At 35.8% G+C, this 24,412-nt stretch overlaps 1 protein-coding gene across 1 annotated transcript in view; it reads right to left on the bottom strand.

Annotated features, from left to right (window-relative positions):
* The window catches only part of Rxfp2 (relaxin family peptide receptor 2), a gene marked incomplete at its 5' end in the record, with an annotated part of 75,162 nt that overhangs the window by 23,036 nt on the left and 27,714 nt on the right, over positions 1 to 24,412 (bottom strand). The window contains 4 exons of the mRNA XM_010623961.2: positions 1,336 to 1,407; positions 2,488 to 2,559; positions 4,561 to 4,632; positions 5,237 to 5,308. Of these exons, the coding sequence (XP_010622263.2) occupies positions 1,336 to 1,407; positions 2,488 to 2,559; positions 4,561 to 4,632; positions 5,237 to 5,308 (288 nt within the window). The remainder of the gene's footprint in view (positions 1 to 1,335; positions 1,408 to 2,487; positions 2,560 to 4,560; positions 4,633 to 5,236; positions 5,309 to 24,412) is intronic.

Raw genomic sequence — 24,412 nt, 5'->3', positions numbered from 1 at the left:
CACGGTCCTGAGTTTGATCCCCGGTACCAAAAAAAAAAAAAAAAACAAAAAAAAAAAAAAAAAAAAAAAAAGCAGTGAATTTTTAAATAAAAAATTTATTGTAGTTAATGATGCATTACCATTAATTCCTGTTAAAATATTCTCCCTCACTTCAAACAGGTTTATCCCATTATTCTTGCCAGTTTCTGAAACAGTTCTAGAAGACTTTTGTGTCTTTAGTTGCAATTTGTGGCCACCTTGATATTCTGAATAGATTTAAAACATTTACCTTTTATGATTATTTGGCCTTGGGAAAGAGCTAGAAGTTATACAGTACCAGATCTGGTGGACAAGGTGAAATAACAATGTTTTTATGAGCCTGCTCTTCTGTTGGATAGCACTCAGCAACAACACCCAAACATTTTTTTTAATCATAGCTTGTAGACACTCACAAAAGAGAGCTTCCAGAAGTGCTTCAGAGGATGGCAAATGACGGGATACATGTATGTAAAGTGAGAGGGAGTTTTTTGAGGGGAATTAAAAGCAATGTCTTTTACTATAATACATTTAAAAATTTAAATATTCACTGTATATTTTGGTCATACCGTGCGTGTGGCAGAGGAGGGTGGGTAGTGGTGATAAAGCTGTGATACTACTTGAATGTTTTAAACAAGTAGTTGTTAAAAGCTAACAAGAAGTGAAACTCTAGCATATTCATCCATCAAAATTTATTAAGTCCTTACCATGTGTTAGTCATTGCCTGAATGCTGGTGTATCGAAATCATATTATTGGTCTGTAATCAAAGAACTTGTAGATGACATAAGTAGGGGACAAACAAATAAATAAACCAGTGACAGGTATCCTGAGATAAGTGGGAGGTATAGAAAATTATGGCACAGTAGAGTTTTGTAGGAGGCACATTTGAAGTACAAAGGCAGCCACTGAAGCTGGTTGGCGTCAGGCCCAGCTTCCTGGAGGTACATTTTAGTTGACTTGGGAAGGAAATGTTGGAGTTAGTTCAGCAAATAAGGGAGCAAGACTTTTCAAGTTCAAGGATCAGTATGTGCTGAGGGGATTGATTGTAGGAGAGTATTTTGGTACATATGGGAGAAGAGACATGAAGGGGATGGGCAGGAAAAGAGATCGAGAAATCTTGGGTACTCAGGGGGAAAGTGGAACATTACCGTCTCTCCTTTGGGACCCCTCAAAGGACTTTTACACTGGGAATTAACATGAGTAGGCCTTGGTTTTGAAAAGAAATCAGCGATGGACTTTCAAGGTAATTGTGAATGAACTTCATGGCCAGTTTCCTTAATCTGTTCAAAAAGCAATTTAGATCCTAAATGAATACTCACATCCAGTTAAGTTGAGGCATTTGGGCACACATCTGCTGGGGGAGGGCCTCTAGGTAGTTATTAACCATAGACCTTTACAAAATAAAATATTAATTAGAAACAAAATAATATTCCATTTTAAGAATAATATTTTTACTATATTAAAATTTTGGAAGCTTTCACATTAAAATTAATGCAGTAGGATGAAGTATATATAGATACATAACTACACCTTCAAAATATTATTTAAATATGGGCAAAGCAAGAACTAGGGAGCAGATATTGTCAAAGACACTATAAATGAATAATATGATATACATTCCAGGAATAAACACTAGACAGTTTAACTTTATGAGATAAAACAAAAGTATATATCACATAATAATTTTGAAGTTCATAATAATTTTTCTTGTGTACTTCAAGTTTACAGTTATTTCTAGTGCCATACATCCAAAGTTCTTCTTATGGGAAACATTAATCATTTATAACATTAAAGGGCCATATTGGAAACCACATTAAATCTAAGAAGTGACAGAAGGGGGAATTTGGGAAAAGAAAACAACTCATGAGCATGCTAAGCTGCACGATTAATTTACGATATTGTGGTCCCTTTTGACAAATGGAAAAATAATGATGCTTTATAATCAACTGTAAAGGAACATAATAATCTCCTGCCGATAAATCACTCTAGTATATTAATAAACAGTGAAAATGTAATTATGAGAACAGCTCTGTTGGCAGAACAAAGATTTTGGAATTTTCAGTGACTATTGCTAGGCAAAAGCAGTTTCCTCTGTTAAAAATGGAGTTGGAACTGACTCCTGAGAGCTTCTAATAGATTTAAATGTACTTAAGATATAAAATTGAATAGAATAAAAAAATGAATTTTGGTTAACCACTGCAAATGAAAATGTGTCTTAGGACTTTAGTAAATTAAAGGAGTTAAAAAAATTAACTTCTAGGCTTAAAATATATATTATAATCTGCCTAGCTGTTCCCTTTGAGCTATAGGCAGGAAGTGGCAATAGTAACTGTTGCTGGAAATACAGGAAAGGTTTTGACTAATAAAGATTTTAGTAGGTTTGATATATTTTTGAAGCTTTTCCTGTATGCTAGTGTTAAATGTCATTGTAATTCATATACAGATGTATTAAAAGGTAGATGAATACTTACAGGAAAAACAAAGAATTTAATCCAGTAAACAACTGCCGTGAAATCCTGGTTATTGGATTGTCATCTAGAATTCTGACAAAACATATAAGAAACATTTCCAGTGTTAAAGATATTTTTGAAACAACACCAGGGGAAAAAAAAAAATGAAAGGCTCAAGCCTATCCCATCTCTTCTAACTCCTTGCCATGTCTTTCATGTCTTTCCTTATTTGACCAGGTGTCTCTTCCCTGAAAGCTTCTCCTTTACCCTGTGTCAGATCATTGCTTTCCTCCAAATTTCTGCATCTTGCATCAAGGCAGTTTCTGACTGATGGGTGGTGGTGGTGAAGAAGGAAGGAAAGAGGGAGGAGGAAGAGGAGGAGGAGGAAGAAGAAGAAGAGAATTAAGATTGTTTACTTCCTCTTCCTGATCACCTCCTGCTAGATTTAAAGATCTATGTGTATCTTTCATTTTGGGATACTTGGGTCTAGTTTAAGCTGCACTTAGTGGCTGAATATGGGCTCCATACATGCTTTGACCTACTGTTTGTTAGACTGAAGAATGAGTACAAATGAAACTCTTAGGAAATAATAAAAGGTTCTTTGGCCTCAAGATGTTTAAATGATATATTCAATGAGATTTATACAAATGAATGAATGGATGTGAAACCATTCATAAAGAGCTTTGGAAGTAAAGGAATAAACATATTTGTATATTCAAATCACCATTTTAAACGATTAAGATCTTTTTGTAGATGAAATTAGACTATAGGAAAACAGGCATCCTTTGTTGCCTTTGAAGCCAGATTCTATTCCCTATTACTCTCAGAGGTCTACCAGGTAGGATTGGGAGAAGGGGGTCATACAGAATACCTACTGTGTGCCAGGAGCTTTGAGTGTGCCATTTTGTGCTATGTGATTTAATTCTCACACCATCCCTCTTATAAGAAATTATGATTGTAGGTTACAGATAAGAAAAAAGAAAAATAGGGAGATTAAGAACATGTCTGGGAGATTACAGATGGGTCAGGCACACACAGGATCTGTCTGAAGCCAGAGCCCTAGCTTTTTCCACTAAGTTAGTCCAGGCTAACTGGCAGACAAGGAGCAAACTGAGCAGCCTTATACTACCCTTTATTTATCTTATGGAAGCACAGTTGGACAATGTGAGACTCCTGGAGATGGAGCTGGTGGCTCACCCAACCTGGAAAATGGTGAAATGCCACAAGTTACCATATTTTCAGATTTTTTTTTTTTTTTGCATGCTCTGGGAATCAGAAAAAATCCCTAACTGAATTACTTTTTAGGTAAGTGGTTTCCAACAAAGGGCAATTTTTCCTCCCACTGAACAAATGGCAATGCCCAGAGACATTGTTTTGTTTATTATAACTCTTTAAGAAAGCAGTTCGGTGGCCTGCCTTGCATGCTTAAGGACCCAAGTTCAAACCCCGGTGAAAAAAAAAAAAAAAAAAAAAAAAAAAAGGGGTACTACTACTGGCTTCTAATGAGTAGAGTTCACAGATGGTTCTAAACACCCAGAAATGCAGAGGGCATACTGTTCTTCTAGGCTCCTCTGAACAAAGGATTATATTTTGAGTCAAAATATCTATAACGCTATTGAAGTTGAGGCATTCTGATCTTGCCAAACACTGAGAAAAAAAAAAAAAAAAAAAAAAAAAAAAGGGGTACTACTACTGGCTTCTAATGAGTAGAGTTCACAGATGGTTCTAAACACCCAGAAATGCAGAGGGCATACTGTTCTTCTAGGCTCCTCTGAACAAAGGATTATATTTTGAGTCAAAATATCTATAACGCTATTGAAGTTGAGGCATTCTGATCTTGCCAAACACTGAGTCAGTTGCTTTGTACCCCTAATACTGGGTGCCGAAAGCCCCCTGAAAAGCATGGCCAGCTCCCTTTTTCACATAACCACCATTTGACATGCCACTGTCTTGAGTTGCTTGGGTACAGTGCTTCAGATTATGTGAAAATTGGAAACATAAATATAATAAACAAGGTACATCCCAAAGTAAAAGTCATCTGAGTGAGCATTGACTATGATTATTTATGGGGGAAATGAATACTAGCATACTTACAGCCAAGTTAGCTGATGTAAGTCTTTGAATACTCCAGGTTTGAGAGTTGTAATGCTGTTGTGGTTGAGATATCTACAAATAGCATGAGTGAGTTAATTAGGCAAACTCAATATTCCATTTAGTCACATGTAATCAGACTATAGACCACTGATGATGATCATGGAAGTATGGACATCTGCTTCTAAGAATATTCTGCTGGTTGTGCAGTGGAGGAGACATCAAGAGCTGATGAGGAGTCACCAATGACCACATGTTCAGTGTGAGCAAAACCAGGGTCAGGGCAAGGAAAGTGACCAAAAGCATTATTCTGGGATAACACAACAAGGGCATAATAACTAACTGTGTTAGGCAAATTTGCTTTTGTCTTTTTTTGGTCACATTTTTTAGTAATCTAATATATTTAAAAGTATATAGTGAGTTATAAAAGTTAGAAAAATGCTAAAATATTGTGGAAGTTGCCCAAGACACAGAAGATGATGTGAAGGAGAGCCTTCATATGGCTTCTGGTAGAAGTTGGAATTTTAAAATAATTAACTCTTTCAGCATAATAATATAAGTATTTTGAGATACTCCACTCCTCTCATTTATCTATAACCAAGTAAAAGTTTTTAAAAAAGAAACTTGTAGACATTGCTTAAATCTATATCCATAATTTAATCACAGAGAAGTTACTCACAATATTTGCAGATTGTATAATCCAAAAAATGCTTTCTTGGATATGTGTCTGATGCAATTATGCTGAAGAAATCTGAAAGGAATAAGACAGAAGAGTCAAGTGATTGTGGCTTATGGATTTTGTTAGGTTATTAAATGTAGCTTCTACTTTCTTCACTTGAAGACAATTATAAAGTACAAAGTTGTAGTCACATATTGGGGGGTAGATGTAATGTCAGTGAGAGATGTCCATGAAGCAAGCCAGTGGGTTGCCATTCCAACAGATCTTGTGCAATTAGATTCAGACATCTCTGCTGTGTAGCACTGAACCAAGTTGTGATGTGTTTAAGGTGGATCGAGACTTATGTCTGCAAGCTGGAATTATACAGGTATCTTCTAACCGGGAGTTGGAGGTTGTGGGAGACAAGCCAGCCTATCCCTGCTGAGCTTTCTTATTCTTTCAGCACAGAGTTGGTCACTATCTTCTTGTTTCTCTTTATTCTGTTGCTATGTACAAAGCAGGGGGACAGCTTATTCTTTTCTAAGATGTCAAGTGAGAAACACCAAGTGAGTTAATGAAGTACACAGAGTCCTGTCAACAGTTGACCTGGGTCTAGTATATCACTTCAGCTTGCAGAATCCTGATTCACTTCAGCCCTGAAGCAACTTAATAATACAGAATGGATTCAATAATAGCACTGCCAGGAGTATATAAGTAAGTAATTTACATTTCCTGCCCTCATTGTGCAACTGCAGGTTATTCCTGAATTCATATTTTCTAAAAGCTTTTAGTGTCAGGAAATAGTGACACTAATCATACTAACTAATTACTACATAGTCTTTTAAATAGCTTCTGTTAGTCTTATTTTGACTTAAATTGATTCCTCAAATATCACACAGCACCATTTTAATTGTTATGGTTCTTTACAGTAAAACTATTAGTAAAACACATGCTTATTTGGCACCTAGCTGTACTTTAAATTTTGTTATACCACAATTATTCCCTAACAGAGCTTTCCGGCTTTTGCTTTTGGGTCATGAAGGTGTTACAGAAGTGCTAAAATACTGACTTCATTAGGCCTCAGGATACCCACCTAAAGCCAAGATTGGTTTCCAGGTATCAGCAAACTCATTCTTTTAGCTTAGCTGCTACACAAAAATTGTCATTTTTCTTGTATACCACCAAGTGGAAAGGGCTGATACTACAGAATACGTACACACATATACACATATACACAGTGATATACAAGCTATCAATTTTAATCCTGAAAAATAAACTTGAGGCTCAGTGTGACCTCACCACCCACTCCTCCATTTTGGGAAAGCTGTTTTACAGTGCAGCATAAATTCTGTTTTTGATTTAAGGTTATGTTATGATCAATATTTGTTTTAGCATTTTCAGAACATTTAGACTGATGTAATGAAAGTTAATATGGTGAATTAGGTTACAGTAGCAAAGGAAAACTGAGAAAGAATATAATACTCTAGTAAGGGTATAGTGAAATGTCTCTTAAATATAGAATTCACTACTGAACTAGTGTTATTTACATTTTATTCCAGATAACTAATTCAAAAGTGCAATGCATATTTTACTTACATCTCGAAGAGATGGGTGCAGTTGTGAATTTGACCTTGTACTTTTGTCTTAGAAGCCAAAGGAAAGAGTAAGACCAATGCTCTGAATGATGCTTTGGATATGTATAAATTCTCTGTCATCACTCAAGACTCAAGCTCTTTAAATAATAAAGAGCCTCCTGTCTTCTATTTAGCCACTGGCTGCTTTGAGTCTCAGGTCTCAGATGTAGGCTACAGAACTTAAGCTCTGACATCAGTAACTACTTTCCTCTTTGCAAAATAGTAGCTTAGAGAAACAAAGGAAATTTGGAAACAGAACGAATTGGCAAGTGGCGCCCTCTTTATTCAGAGTTGAGACATGAGCCCATTTAATATACTTTTCACTGGATGACTTTTCTAAGAATAACTTATTAGTTCATGAATTCCTGTTCCAACTGTCAGGACTTTTCAAGCAGAAACACCAGGTATTTATATACCTGAAACTAAGGCTTTAATAAATGCTTTAATGACATGCATATTTACAGGATATTTTAAAATGTGATGTTTTGTATTCCAGAGGCAGGCAGACACTTAAAGTTATATTTTGTTGCCAATGATTTCATTTAACAAGGACAAATTTCAGAAGGAATTGTTAATTTATAGAAGGGTTCATATTACAATGAGAATTGCTATTGGTTTCTATGGTAGCAGTGATAAGGTATTATAGTCAATCCCATACTTTATTTCTGAAAGGTCATCTGAAACTGCTTTTCTCTTTTCAATTTTAGAAAGTCCTGACATTTTAAAAGATTATTCAAATGAGAAAACAGATCAATTGTAAAGCATTCAGATCAGTGAAGCAACTTTTACTAATCTTTTAATTAAAATTTGATTTTGATCTAAGAATTTATTTTTCACAATGTCTAAATGACCTCAACTCCACTGTGAAGATTTAGAGCACTTAAGTCTGGAGATTCATTTGACATTAATTCTGTGATCTCTTAGGATAAATACCAATACAACATGAAAATGCAGATTAATTTTATTAGCTCCATGCAGCTTAAAACACAAATTTTTTGTATATCTTTCTCTCCTCAAACTGAATGACATCCAAATTCCATTGCTGGCATTCAAAGACTCTGCAAGTCTGATTCAACAACCTCTTCAGCCTATCTCTATAATCTCCAGTGGAAAGTCTTTGTTTTAGGAAAAAATGTCCTACTCACTGTCTTCCCAATGTTATTTGAGTGTTTCTTTTTGTTTCTTTGCTTTCCCCATTAAGGAAGAGCACTGCATGTTGAATCTACTCAGCATCCCTTTGACCAGTGTTCACTGATCCTCACTAGGTCCATACTACGTATGCTACAGCATGTGCTCCTGAGTAGATGAGGTGCAGGTACACAGTACTATGACAGAACCAAGAGGACTTCCAGCTTAGAAAGGGGGTTGGTGGCCCTGGCCAAAGAGCAGCTCCTTCAAAATGCAAGGATGAAAGTGAAGTGTTATGGCTTGGCTCTGAAATGTCCCCGTAAAAGCTCATGTATTGAAGGACTGATCCCCAGTGTAAAGGTGTTCAGAGTTTTGGGCTTTGGAAGGTTATTGGATCATGAGGGCTCTCACCTCATCAGTGGATTTATTCATTGATGGATAATTCATAATTTAATGAATTATGGGAGGTAGTGAAAACTTTAGAGGTGGGGTCTAGTTGGAAGAAGTATATCCTTGAAGGTATGCCCTTGAAGATTATGTCTTGCCTCTGGAATCTGTTTGACTCTCTGTCCCTGTCTGTCTTTCTGTATGTCTCTCTGTCTCCTTTTCTATGCTTCCTGTCATCCATGAGCTGAGCAGCTTTATTTTACCATGTGCTCCCCACCATAGACCCAGAAAGAATGAAGCAGTGAGCCAAAATATATCCTTCCTCTTTTAAGTTGTTTTTTCTCAGCTATTTTGTCACAGGGATGCAAAGTCACAAACTCATAAGAGTTTCACAAATATGACCCACATCATGTTAAAACAATCAGAAAGTAAAGGATACTGTGGGCAAGGGGTGTGGTGGTACACTCCCATCACTCTGGGATGCTGAGTCAGGAGGATCAAAAGTTTAAACTCAGCCTGGTCCTTTAGAGACTTCAGGTAAATCTGTCTGAAAAAAAAACAAAACCAAAAAACCAAAAACCAAAAACCAAAAAACAAAAAACAAAAAACAGCGTTTTGGATATAGGTAAGAGTGAAGTACTGAATCCCCAGTAGTAAAATAACGAGGTGATAAAAATGTACTCCTAGTTATACTGTAGAAGCAAGAATGTATTAAAAGTCCAGGTTTGTCTCCTGAGATTTGTTTCATAATATTGCAAGACAATATAGGCAATAGTAGTGACAAACACATGACATGTGTGTTGTTTTTTAAAAATTAATTTTATTGCTATATTTTAGATATACAGTAGAGTGATATTCATCACTGGAGATTTGTACCTTCACATAATATTTTTTTATTCTTATTTTTTCCCTATTCCCCTGCTCTCCCATCAACTCCTCTAACCTTCTCTACTTAAAAGACTTTGTTGGGCTGGGGATTTAGCTCAGTGGTTCCTCTGCTTGCCTCACAAGTGCAAGTTTCTGAATTTAATTCCTAGTACCCCCCCAAAAAGACTTTGTTTCCATTTTTTCATTTTCTCATGTTAATTCCATTCCCTTCTTTCTTTTCTCTTACCCCTCTCACTTCCCCTTCCCCTTTTCACCTTTTCTTCCTATATCACATTATCTATTATATATATTTGATCTTTACACTTTGTTTCTCACATGAGAGAAACTATTTAGTATTTACATGTGTGTCCTATTTATTTCACTTAAGAGTATTGCCTCAATGTGCATCCATTTAACTACAAATGTCTCTGATTTCTCTTTCTTTATGGCTGAGTACTACTTCATTTTATAAAAAAAAAACAACAACCCACATTTTCTTTATCTAGGCTCCAGTTGATGGGCAATTGGGATGTTTCCAAATTTTAACTATTAACAACTGTGCTGCTATGAACATGGGTGCACATATATTGCTGAAGTATGATTATTTTAATTCTTTTGGGAAGATACCCAGCAAGGGAATAGCCTTGTCACATGGCACCTCTAATCCTAGTTCTTCCACTCAGGCCTTACTGCCATCAGTGGAACCTGTGAGGACTGGAGCTATGTGAAGCCATTGATATGGGCCCTTCCCCCAGCCAGGTCTCCCCACCACCAGCAGACCACTGAAGACCACAGAGGGTGCTTCTAGCAACCCGACATCCCTCTCCCCCACCTCTGAATTCCTGGCTATACCTATTCCTCTTCTATACTGCAGAGGCACAGGGTGATCTTAAAGGCTACTGCCCTCAGCTAGAGCAGAAGTAAAGCATAGTAAGAGGGCTTTACTCCTTCTAAGTTCCCATCCTGAAGGGTAAGTTAGTATATTGATCAGTTTATTCATTATAAACATCTTTTGGGCTAGTCTTCGATTTTGTTTTATTTCAAATGGTTAAAGCTGATGGATTAATAACTACCACAAATTGTCATTTTCTAAACTGTGCTTGATTCTATCATTGCTGCTGATTGTATCACTTAGGCTAGTGTTGTGATTGCTCTAATCAGTTATCTTTCCTGGTATGATGAAAATGAGACTACTACAGAGTCATCAAAGTCTCAAATCCTAAAGACTACCTATATCTGGAAGTCATCTCTGAGAAACAATCATTCCTTAAGGGTTCTAAATAAAAGTAACAAAGATACTTACAGTAAGTAATATCAAATTATAAACCCAGGAATTAACCCAAGGACTATACCAAAAACAATAATAGAAATGAAAATACATTTTTAACAAGACAAAGTCTTCTAGCTCACCAAAGGCAAATTTGGGGGGACATGAGATGGAAAAATCTGAAAATCTACCTCCTGGACAACCTGAAGTGATAGCACAGGAAGTAAAAAAACAAGTGAATGAGGCTCTAGAAATATGCAAAAGAGAAATAATTTCCCAGATAACTGAGGAGATGATGAACAGAATAAAAGACATGATTACAGACTCTAGAACAGAAACAGAAAAAAAAAAATAGATGACTTCAGGACCATGATGGAAGCCATGAATGCTCAGCATAGGAAATAAATGGAAACCATGAATGCCCAACAGAAGAAAGAAATGGACACCATAAATGCCCAACACAAGAAAGTAATGGAATCTATGAAACAGATTCAAACTGATATTCAGGAGATGAAAAACTCTACCGAAAGTATACATAACAGACTAAATTAGTATGAAGACAGAACATCAGATATAGAGGACAGGATGGAGGGATCTCTTAAAAATAGTAAATGAGGGCCAGGGGTTTAGCTCAGTGGTTCTGCTTCCTCACAAGTACAAGGACATGAATTCAATACCTGCTACAAAAAAAAAAAAAAAATCAGGGACCATGAAAAATCAATCCAACAGCTCCTAGATGGCACAAAGAATAATATAAGATTGATAGGAGTCCATGAAAAAGCAGGGAAAAGCACAAACAACATAAAAAAATCTGTTCAGAGAAGTAATGCCTGAAAACTTTCCAAACAGGGGAAAAGAACTTGATATACAGATAAGCCAGGCATATAGAACTTCACCTAGTCATGATAAAAGACAAATAACACTGAGACATATAATAGTCAAGATCTTGGAAACTCAACTGAAGTAGAAGATTCTACAAACAGTTAGAGAAAAGAAACAAATTACATGCAAAGGAAAGCCCATCAGAATCACAACAGATTTTTCAGCACAAACCCTCAAGTCAAGGAGAGCCTGGAGTGAGGTATTTCAAGCCCTAAAAGAAAACAAACTACAAACTCCAACCTTAGTTATATGTCCTGCAAATCTATCTTTTAAAATTGATGAAAAAAATAAGATACTTTCATGTCAAAAATCACCTGAGAAACTTCATGAGTACCAAAACAGCACTCCAAATAAAAAATCCTAGAAAAAGACCATGAAGGTCACAACCCTATGAGGTCTAACAGATGAAATCCAATAGGCAAGAATTTAAAGGAAAAGGGAGAAAAATAAAAAAGAATCAATAACAGGAAAATAACATGACAATGATAAGTCAATACATATCGGTTATAACCATCAATGCCAATGGCCTCAATTCTCCAATCAAAAGAAATAGACTTGCAGAATTGATTGAGAAGCAAAATCTGACAATATGCTCTATACAAGAATCACACCTACTTGAAAAAGAAACTTATAGACTGAAAATAAAAGGTTGGAAAACAGTTCTCCATGTGACAGGAACCTGGAGCAAAGCATGGGTAGCTACTTACAGATAAAGTAAATTTCAAACAAAAACTAATTAAGAGAGACACAAAGGTCACTATGTCCTTGTAAAAGGAACAATACAAGAGGAAAAGATAACAATCACAAATATATATGCACCAAGCACAAATGCCCATAACCATGCAAAACAAATACTAAGGGAAATTAAACATAAAATAAGCACTAATACAAATGTAGTGGGAGTTCTCAATACCCCATTGTCACAAATAGATCATTTATACTAAGAATTAACAAGAAAATGCTAGAACTGAACCAAGCTTTTGAACAAATGGACTTAACAGATGTCTACAGAGTGTTCCACCCCACAAAATCAGAATATGCATTTTTCAGCTGCACACGGGCCATTTTCCAAAACAGAACACATACTAGCACATAGAATGTATTTAAGTAAATGAAAAGGAATTGAAATTAGCCCATGTATATTATCAGACCATAGTGCAATTAAACTGGAGATCAATAACATAAGAAACCATTAGAACTTCACAAACACATGAAAATTGAATGACGTTCTTCTGAACAACCAATGGGTCACAGCAGAAATTAAAAAAGAAATTACACAGTTTTTATAATTTAACGATAATTCCAGTACAACATAAAGGAATCTATGCAATACAATGAAAGCTGTTTTATGTGGGAAATTCATAACAGTGAATGCCCACACTAGGAAAACAGAGCAAGCTCAAATAAAAAACCTAATGGTGAACCTTAAGCTCCTAGAAAAAGAAGAGCAAGACAAACTCTGAACTCAAACAAGGGAAGAAATTATAAAGATCAAAGCAGAAATCAATGCAACAGAGAGTAAGAGAGTGATACAAAAAAAAATCAATGAATTGAAGAGTTAGTTTTTCAAAAGAATAAATAAAATTGATAAACCCTTAGTCAACCTTCTCTAAAAAGGAAAGAAAATATCCAGATCCATGCAATTAGGAATGAAAAGGGTGAAATGAAAATGGACCCAGCAGAAATACAGACTATCATCAATACCTACTTCGAGAATGTATATGCCAATAAGATGGAAAACACAAAATAAATAGACAGATTCCTAGATATTTAAGAATTATCAAAGTTGAATAAAGAAGACCTAAAAATTCTAAACAACCCAATATCAATCAATTAAATTGAAAACATAATTAAAAAACTTGCCAATGAAAAAAAGCCCAGGTCCTGATGGCTTTACTGCTGAATTCTACAAGACATTTAGAGAAGAATGATGTTTAAACTCTTCAGTGAAATTGAAAGAGAAGCAATACTTCCAAATGCATTCCTGAAAGCAAGCATCACCCTGATCCCAAAAGCAGAGAAAGACCCAACCAAAAAAGAGAACTATAGGCTAATCTCCCTAATGAACATAGATGCAAAAATCCTTAATAAGATATTGGCAAACAGAATACAGATGGCATCAAGAAGACCATACACCCTGACCAATTCGGATTTATCCCAGGGATGCAGGGATGGTTCAACATACATAAATCAATAAATGTGATACAATATATTAACAGAGTCAAGGACAAAAAATCATATGAACATCTCAATTGATGCAGAAAAAGCATTCAACAAAATTCAACACCCATTCATGATAAGAACCCTGCAGAAAATTGGAATAGATGGCCATCTTAACTATCAATGAAAAATCAACAGCCAATATCATACTAAATGGTCAAAAACTGAAAACCTTCATGATAAAGTCAGGAACAAGACAAGGATATCCACTGTCACCAGTTCTGTTCAGTATAGTTTTGGAACCATTAGCCACAGCAATTAGTCAGGAGAAAGAAACCAAAACAATATAGAAAAGAAGACATTAAATCATCATTACTTGCTGATGAGATGATACTCTGCATAAAAGACAGCAAAAAACTCCACCAAAAGACTTCTAGACTTAATTGACAGATTCAGTAAAGTAGGTGGGTACAAGGTTAACACTCAAAAATTAATAGCTTTCTTGTACACAAATAACAGACTCACTGAGAGTTAAATTGGGGAAACAATCCTTTTCACAATAGCATCCAAACAAAAAAAAGAGATATCTAGGAATCAGTCTAACAAAGGAAACAACAGACTTCTACATTGAGAACTACAACACTGCACAAAGAGATTGAAGAGGGTATCAGAAAATGGAAAGACATCCCTTGTTCTTGGGTAGAAAGAATCAATATATTGAAAATGGCCATAATCCCCCAAACTGCTATACAGATTCAACACAATCCCTATTGAGATCTCAACAGTATATTTCAAGGAACCAGAGAAAATAATCCAAAAATTCATTTGGAATCAGGAGAGACCTACAATAGCAAAAGCCATTCTAGGCAACAGAGACAAGGCAGAGGTTATCACAATCTCCAACTTGAAACTATACTACAAAGCCACCATGTTAAAAACAGCATGACACTGCAAAGAAACAGACCCAAGGATCAGTGGAACAGATTAGAAGGTGCAGAAACAACTGCAGACATACTCAGCTACCTCATCTTTGATAAAGGAGCCAATGAGCCTCACTGGAGGAAAGATAGCCCCTTTAATAAATGGTGTTGGAAAAACTGGATTTCAACCTGCCAAAGATTAAAACTAGACTCTTATCTTTTGCCATGCACTAAACTAAAATCTAAGTGAATTAAAGATATAAATATTAAAACAGAAACAGTAAAAAAAATTTTTTTTGGTACCGGGGATCAAACTAGGGCCCTTGTGCTTGCAAGGAAGGCGGCAGAACCACTGAGCTAAATCCCCAGCCTGAGAAACAGTAAACTTGCTGGAAGATAAGTTACATAAAATTCTTGAAGACTTTCATATAGGAAAAGACTTTATGAACAAATCCTCAGTAGCACAGGAACTAGCACAAAGAATCAACAACTGGGATCTCATCTCTAAAAAGCTTCTGTACTGCCAGAGAAATCACAAGCAGAGCTAAGAGACAACCCACAATGTTGGAAAAAGTTTTGCCTGCTGTTTCTTAGACAAAAGTCTACTATCTAGAATATATTAAGAACTAGAAAAAAAAAACCAGACACCCCAAAATAAAGATCCAATTAAAGAATAGGTATCTGAAATGAACAGACATTTCTCAGACATGAAGTAAAAGCAGCAAATAAACATATGAAAAAATGTTCAACATCACTGGTCATTTGAGAGATGCAGGTGAAAACAACACTGAGATTCCACCTCACCCCAGAAAAAATGGATGCTATGAAGAAATCAACCAATAACAAATGCTGGTAGCATTGTGGGGAGATTCCAACCCTTCTTCATTGTTGGTGGGAGTGCAGACTGGTGCAACCACTATGGAAATAAATATGGAGAAACCTCAAACAACTAGGATTAGAAGTCCCATTTGACCCAGGTATTCCTCTGCTGGGTATTAGATGAATCATACCACATATGTTCACCTATGTTTATAGCGGCACAGTTTGTAATAGCTAAAACTTGGAAACAGCCCAATTGCCCATCAACTGGAGACTGGATAAAGAATATGTGATTTTAACTAAAATGGAATACTACTCAGCCACAAAGAACAACAGACTAGATATATTTTAGCTAAGTGGGTGCACACTGAGGCCATACTCAAGTGAAATTAATGTCACACATATGTAAATATTGAATAGTTTCTCTGGTGCGAAAGACTAAAAGTGTAAATAAGGATCAAAATGTATAATTGATATTGTGTAATAGGAAGAAAAGGTCTAAAAGAGTAGAGGAAGTAGGAGGGGTAGGGGAAAGGTAAAAAGGTAAAATAAAAATATGTGAAAAGAAAAAACATGGAAACAATGTCTTTTGTAACAGGAACGGATGGAAGGGATGAATGGAAGACTAGGAAATGGGGGAAAAATAAGAACCAAGATACATCATGTAAAGGTACAAGATCCTGATGATGAATGTAGCTTTGCTATATACCTAAAATGTATCGATAAACTTAATAAAGATAAAAATATAAAAAATAAATAAACAGTTTTTTGTGGCATCTCAGTACTTATTTCCAGAATGTTTTCAATCAGTCTACACTCCCACCAATAGTGGAGAAGGGTTCCTTTCTCCCCACAGCCCTGCCAGCATTTGTTATTGGTTGTTTTCATGATAGCAGCCATTCTTTCTGGGGTGGGGTGGAATCTCGCATTGTTGTCATTTGCATCTCTCAAGTGACCAGTGATGTGGAATATTTTTTCAATGTTTCTTTGCTATTTCCTACTTTTTTGTATAAGAAATCTCTATTCATTTCAGGTGCCTGCTTTTGGATTGGGTCTTTAAATTTGGGAAGTGATTTTTTGAAACTCTTTATATATTGTACATAGTAGACCTTTGTCTGAGGAACAGGTGGTGAAAAATTTTCCCCACATTGTGGATTGTCTCCTCACTGGCGGTGTCTCTTGCTATGTAGAAGCTTTTTAATAAGAAGAGATCTCACTTGTTGATTGTTTGTGATATCATGTACAACTGACATTTTGTTCATGAAATCTTTTCCTAAGCCAAGGTCTTCAAGAGTTCTACCTAACATCTCTTCCAGTTGGTTCAGTGTTTCTGTTTTAATATTTAGATCTTTAATTTAGTTTGATTTTTGTGTAGTGCATGGTGAGAGATATTAGTTTAGTTTTAATTTGTCAAGTTGAAGTCAATTTTTTCCAGCACCATTTATTTTTTATTTTTTAAATTTATTTTCCCTCATTGAGTTTATTGGAAACTGAATAAAGAAGATGTGGTTTTTCTATAAAATGGAATACTACTAAGCCATAAAGAATGAGAAATTAGATTCATTCATAGGAAAATGGATACATATTGAGGATATACTCCTAAGTGAAATAAGTCCACCACCATTTATTAAAGAAGCTATCTTTCCTCCAGTGAAGGTGTTTGGCTCCTTTATTGAAGAAGAGGTGAGCTGAGTGTGTCTTGAGTTGTTTCTGAGACTTCTAATCTATTCTATGGGTGCTCTTGTCTGTTTATCTGGCAGTACCATGCTGTTTTTATTTTGTTTTGTTTTGTTTTTAATCACAGTGGCATTGCAGTATAGTTTCAAGTTGTGGATTGTAATATCCCCTTCCTTGTCTTTGTTGCCTAAAAGTGCTTTTGCTGTTGAAGGTCTCTTCTTGTTCCAAATGAATTTTTGGATTGTTTTCTCAAGATCTGTAAAGTATGCTATTGGAATTTCAATTGGGATGGCATTGAATATATATAGCAATTTTGGAAGCATGGCCATTTTCACTGTGTTGGTTCTTCCTACCCAGGAGCAAGAGATGTCATTCCATTTTCTGATAGCATCTTCAATCTCTTTTTTCAGAGTCCTATAGTGTTCAGAGTACAGGTCTTTTATTATTTCTTTCATTAGGTTGATTCCTAAGTATTTCATTTTGTGGATGCTATTGTGAAAAGAGTTGTTTTTCCAGTTCCTTTTTCAGTAAGTCTGTTGTTTGTGTATAGGAAAGCTTTTGATATTTGTGTGTTGAACTTGTATTCAGCTGCTTTCCTGAATTTGGTTATTAAATCTTGAAGACTTTTGGTGCAGTTCTTGGGATCTTCTATACAGAGCGTTATGTTCTCTGCAAATAATGACAATTTGACTTCTTAGTTTCCTGTCTTTATTTCTTTTATTTCTTTCTCATGTATAATTGCTATGGTGAATGTTTCCAGATCTGTATTGAACAGGAGTGGCTATAGTAGACATTCTTGTCTTGTTCCTGATTTTAGTGTGAAGAATTTCAGTTTTTGTAGGATATTGGCTGTTGGCTTTTAATAGATGGCTTTTATCAGGTTGAATTAGAGACCATCTATTCCCATTTTCTGTAGTTTTTTTAAAATCATGAATGCATGTTAGATTTTGTCAAATGCTTTTTTTTCCTTTATTGGTATATTTTAGGTGTAAAATATAGTTACGCTTATAATTGGGATCTTGTACCTTTACATGACATATCTTCGTTCTTATTTTCCCCCCATTCCCTTGGCCTCCCTCACCCCTTCCACCCTTCCCTATTTACAAAGATTTTTGTTTCCACTCCCCCTACACCTTTAGACCTTTTCTTTCTATTACACAATATCAATTAAACATTTTGATCATTATTTGCACTTTTAGGTTATCACACCAGAGAAACTATTCAGTATTTACACATGTTTGTCCTATTAATTTCACATAAGAGTATGTCTTCAATGTGCATCCACTTAGCTATGTCTCTAATTTCCTGTTCTTTATGGCTGTGTAGTACTCCATTAAAAAAACACACATCTCCTTTATCCAGTCTCCAGTTGATGGGCTGTTTCCAAGTTTTAGCTATTACAAACTATGCCGCTGTAAACATGAGTGAGCATATATCACTGCGGTATAATTCTTTTTTTTTTCTCATTGAGTTTATTGGTACATTTTAGGTATACAGTGCAGTTACATTCATCATTGGGATCTTGTACCTTCACATGACAGATCTTTGTTCTCATTTTTTCCCCATACCCCTGCCTCCCTTCACCTGCTCCACCCTTCCCTATGTTTTCATTTTCTTATATTTTATCTTTTCCCTTATTTCCTTTCCCCTACCCTTCCCACTTCCCCTACAACTTTAGCCCTTTAGTGTGGTATAATTCTATCTTCTTTTGGGAAGATACCCAGCAGAGGAATATCTGGATCAAAGGGGACTTCTAATCCTACTTGTTTGAGGTATCTCCATATTGGTTTCCACAGTGGTTGTAGTAGTCTGCATTTCCACCAACAATAAAGATTTCCTTTCTTCTCACAACCCCACCAACATTTGTTATTGGATAATTTATTGATAACAGCCATTCTTTCTCAGGTGAGGTGGAATTTCAGTGTTGTTTTCATCTGTATCTCTCGAATGAACAGTGACATTGAACATTTTTTCATATGTTTATTTGTTGCTTTTACTTCTTGTCTGAGAAATGTCTGTTCATTTCAGATGCCCATTTTTTTCTCATTGAGTTTATTGGTACTTTTAAAGTATTCAGTACAGTTACATTTATCATTGGGATCTTGTACATTTACATGAGAGATCTTGGTTCTCATTTTTTTTTTTGCTATACCCCTCCCCTCCCTTCACCCTGCCCCCACCCCTAATTACAAAGACTTTGTTTCTATTTTTTCCTTTTCTCATATCTTCTCTTTTTCCTTATTTCCTTTCCCCTGCCCTTCCCACTTCCCCTGCACCTTTAGCCCTTTTCTTCCTATTTCACATTGTCAGTTATACAATTTGGATTTTATTTACACTTTTAGTTTTTCACATACACCAGAGAAACTATGTGGTATTTACAATATGTGTCTTATTTATCTCACTTGAGAGTATGATATATGTGCACCCATGTTTATAACAGCACAGTTTATAACAGCTAAAACTTGGAAAGAGCCCAATTGCTCATCAGTTGGAGACTGGATAAAGATGTGGGTTTTCTATAAAATGGAGTACTACTCAACCATAAAGAATGAGAATCTAGAGTTATTCATAGGAAAATGGATGCATACAGATGCCCATTTATGAATTGGGTCTTCATGCTTGGGGGGGTCTGACTTTTTTGAGTTCTTTATATATTCTGGAGAGTAGACCTTTGTTTGAGGAACAGCTGGTAATAACTTTTCCCTTATTGTAGGTTGTCTCTTAGCTCTGTTGGTGTTTTTTTTTTTTCAGTGCAGTTTTTAAAAAGATGAGACCCCAGTTTTGATTCTTTGTGCTAGCTCCTGTATGAAGGATTTGTTCATAAAATCTTTTCCTATGCCAATGTCTTTAAGAATTCTACTTAACTTCTCTTCCAGCAAGTTTACTATTTTTGTTTTAATATTTAGATCTTTAATCAACTTGGATTTTAGTCTTGAATGCTTTTTCTGCAACTATTGAAATGATCATATGGTTTTTATCCTTGGTTTTATGAATATAGTGTATTACTTTTATTGATTTATGTATGTTGAACCATCCCTGCATCCCTGGGATAAATCCGACTTGGTCAGGGTGTATGATCGTCTTGATGCCATCTGTATTCTGTTTGCCAATATCTTATTGAGGATTTTTGCATTTATGTTCATTAGGGAGATTAGTTATAGTTCTCTTTTTTGATTGGGTCTTTCTCTGCTTTTAGGATCAAGGTGAGCTTGCATTCAGAAATGTGTTTGGAAGTATTGCTTCTCTTTCAGTTTCACTGAAGAGTTTAAACATCATTCTTCTCTAAATGTCTTGTAGAATTCAGCAGTAAAGCCATCAGGACCTGGGCTTTTTTTCATTGGAAAGTTTTTAATTATGTTTTCATTTTCATTGATGATATTGGGTTGTTTAGAATTTTTAGGTCTTCTTTATTCAACTTTGATAATTCTTACATATTTAGGAATCTGTCCATTTCTTTTGTGTTTTCCATCTTATTGGCATATACATTCTTGAAGTAGGTATTGATGATCCTCTGTATTTCTGCTGGGTCCATTTTCATTTCACCCTTTTCATTCCTAATTGCATGGATCTGGATATTTTCTTTCCTTTTTAGAGAAGGTTGGCTAAGGGTTTATCAATTTTATTTATTCTTTTGAAAAACCAACCCTTCAATTCATTGATTTTTTTTGTATCATTCTCTTACTCTCTATTGCATTCATTTCTGCTTTGATTTTTATAATTTTTTTCCCTTGTTTGAGTTCTGGGTTTGTCTTGCTCTTCTTTTTCTAGGAGCTTAAGGTTCACCATTAGGTTTTTTATTTGAGCTTGCTCTGTTTTCCTAGTGTGGGCATTCACTGTTATTAATTTCCCACATAAAACAGCGTTCGTTGTATTGCATAGATTCCTTTATGTTGTACTGGCATTATCACTAAATTATAAAAACTGTGTAATTTCTTTTTTAATTTCTGCTGTGACCCATTGGTTATTCAGAATTGTGTTGTTCAATTTTCAAGTTTTTATGAAATTCTTGGATTTCTTTTGCTATCAATGTCCAAGTTCATCACAGTATTGTCTGATAATATGCAGGAGATAACTTCAATTCTTTTGCATTTACTCAATCATGTTCCACGAACAAGTACATGTTCTATTATTGGAGAAAGACCAGTGTGCAGCTGAAAAGAATGTGTATTCTGATTTTGTGGGGTGAAACACTCTGAAAACATTTGCTGAGTTCATTTGTTCAAGAGTTTGATTGAGTTCTCATATTTCATTTTTTATTTTCTGTTTAGTTGATCTATTTGTGACGGGGGGTATTGCTGTTCCCCACTACTATTGTATTAGTGCTTATTTGATTTTTTATGTTTGTTAGTATCTGTTTTATATAGTTGCATGCACTAGTATTTAGTGCATATATATGTTTATGATTGTCATCTCTTCCTCTTGAATTTTTCCCTTTACAAGTTTGTAGTGTTCTTCTTTGTCTCTCTCTCTCTTTTTCTCTCATTGAGTTTATTGGTACATTTTAGGTATGCAGTACAGTTACATTCATCATTGGGATCTTGTACCTTTACGTGACAGGTCTTGATTGTCATTTTTTCCCCTTATCCCTGCCCTCCCTTCACCCCCTCCTCCCTTCTCTATTTACAAATAATTTACTTCCATATTTCATTTTCTCACATTTTTTTCTTTTCCCTTTCCCTTACCCTTCCCATGTCCCCTACACCTTTAGCCCTTTTCTTCCTATTTCACATTGTCAATTACTTCTTTGTCTCTCTTAATCAGTGTGGGTTTTAAATCCATTTGATCTACAAATAGGATAGCTATTGTTGCTTCTTTTTTTGGGGGGTTCTGTTTCATGGAGTATTGTTTTCCATCCTTTAATTTTCAGTGTATGAGTTTCTTTTTTTTAAATTAAGTGTGTTTATTGTATGCAACATATTGTTGCTTGCTTCTTGACCCATTTTGCCAGTCTATTTCTTTTGTGTGGCAAATTGAGACATTGATGGTTATAATTGATATGTATTAGCTTATCCTTGCCATGACTTTTTTTTTTTGGATTCTCCTCCTTTGCACTTAATTTCTTGTTGTGCCCAATGGATTCATTCTTCTGAGCTTCCTGGAGTTATTATCCTCAGTGTCTTTTCTCAGATATTTAAAAAAATTTTTTGGACATGAAGTTCCTCAGGTGCTCTTTGTCATGGAAGTGCCTTATTTCTTCCTCAATTTTGAATGATAGTTCTGCAGGGTACATCAATCTGGGTTTGAGGTTGTTTTCTTTTAGGTCTTGAAATATTTCACTCCAGGCTCTCCTTGACTTGAGGTTTTGTGTTGAGAAGTCTCCTGTGATTCTCATGGGCTTTCATTTGTAGGTGATTTGTTTCTTTTCTCTGATTGCTTGTAGAGTTTTGGTTGGGTTTCTGGGATCTTAACTATTATATGCCTATGTGTAGATTTTTTTTTTCTCATCATGGCTAGTTGGAGACCTTGCTTATCTGTACGTCACGTTCTTTTTCCCTGCTTGGGAAGTTTTCTGCCATTACTTCTGTGAACAGATTTTCTTAATATTGTTTGCACTCTCTCCTGTTTCTTCACTATCTCTGATCAGTTATTCTTCTTTGCTTTGTCTAGGAGCTGCTGGATTGATTTTTCCTGGTCTCTTACTATTTTTATTTTTTGTACCAGGGATCAAATACAGGACTTTACACACGAGAGGCAGGTTATGGCACTGATGAGCCAAATCCCTGGCCAGGTCCCTTACTATTTTTTTTTTCCTCATTTAGTTTATTGGTACATTTTAGGAATATAGTACAGTTACATTCATTATTGGGATCTTGTACCTTTACATGACAAGTCTTAGTCCTCATTTTTCCCCTTATCCCTGCCCTCCCTTCACCCCTCCTATCCTCCCCCTTTACAAACACTTCATTACCATTTTTTTTTCATTTTCTCCCTTACTATTTTTAAGAGATTTTTCTTTTTCTGGTCACTAGTTGAAATCCTGTCTTCTTTATATGACATCCTGTCCTCATATTGGCTCATTCTGCTGCATAAACTTTCAGTGGAATTTTTTATCTCCTGGAAATCTGTTTGCATCTGTTTCATGGATTCCATCATGTTCCTCAGCTCCTCTCTATTTTTTTTATGTGTGTCTGCTGTAGATTTATTAATCATGTCTTTCACAATCCCTATTTTTATCTGAGAAATTCTTTCATTTGTTTTCCTTTTTTGGTACTGGTGATTGAACTTGGTTCCTTTTGCTTGTGAGGCAGGTGGCAGCACCACTGATCTAAATCCCTAATCCTGAGAAATTACTTCTGATTTCATTTTTTTCCATATCCTCTTTCCTTGCCAGTTCAGGGAGTCCTGGTGGTTGAGTATCAGATTGTTCCATCTGTTTTCCCTTTGGGGTTGCCTTAAGGTGATCTGGAAGTCTGGTTTTCAGACTTGTTTAGGTGTTTTCTTGTTTTAATAGATGCACACTCCTGCACCTTTGTTGAGGCAACTTTTTGTTCACTCAGTAATCTTCAATTCTCAACTAGTCACTGAGTGGCCTTTTCTCTGATGCTCACTACTGCACCAATTCCTGGGTTCAGAGTGGTGTCCTTGTGGTTCCCTATGCTGTCCTGTTGTCCAGGTGTGATTCTGGCTGGTTTCTGTGCATACTTGGGGTGGTATCTAGGCACACTTCTGGCTGCTTCCTGCCTTCCTAAGTTGCTGTTGTCTGGGCATGATTTTGGCTGGGGTTGTGCACTCCCATCACTGATGTCTGGGCAGGCTTCTGGCTAGGGTCTGTGTGCACTTATTGATGGTATTGGGTTAAGCCTCTGGCTGTTGGTTGTGTGACTATGCAGCTCTTTTCCAAGAGGATCTTTGGCTGGGGCTGTTGGGCCCAAGCAGCTAGGAAGGGGCTGGGTCTTGACTTAACCTGTCTGCAGCTATGCTGCTCTGGTCGACACCCTGGCACATGTGTTATTGTGTTTTTCGTTTAAGATAAAAAATGTTAGTGTAGATTTTTTTTCTAGATTAAAACCTCAGTACTCAGGTTTATTTGCACTGTTGTGATAAATAAGTGGGTTTGGGGTTGAAGTTTGGGCTCTTGGTTTCTAAAAGTTTTGTGATCACTGATGTAGAGAAACAAACTTATTTCCTAATTTCTACTTTCTTCCTATCTTCTCAAAAAAGATAGTCTCAGGATTAAAGTGAACTAAAAGCATATAGGGCAGGGACAGAGAAAGCTTAAAATGATATAATATGTTAACCAAAATGGAACAAATTTCTCTGATTTGCAGTTTATCCAAGATATTGAGAGACATTAATAATGAGAACATCAAATCATGATCATTTACTGAGGAATCTGGAGCAAAAAGGAGTAGCTGTAAAATTAAAGATGGTTAGTATTATTTTGACTTTCCAGAAATGGGAGAAGTAAGCTTCATGAAGGTCTGCTACACTCATAGAATAGCCTAGTACAATGCTG

Source organism: Fukomys damarensis, unplaced genomic scaffold (assembly GCF_012274545.1).
Source record: "Fukomys damarensis isolate Sample0158 unplaced genomic scaffold, DMR_v1.0_HiC HiC_scaffold_38, whole genome shotgun sequence".
Taxonomy (NCBI): domain Eukaryota; kingdom Metazoa; phylum Chordata; class Mammalia; order Rodentia; family Bathyergidae; genus Fukomys; species Fukomys damarensis.
The sequence above is the reverse complement of the archived record's forward strand: the minus strand, read 5'-3'. Positions and strand labels throughout refer to the sequence as shown.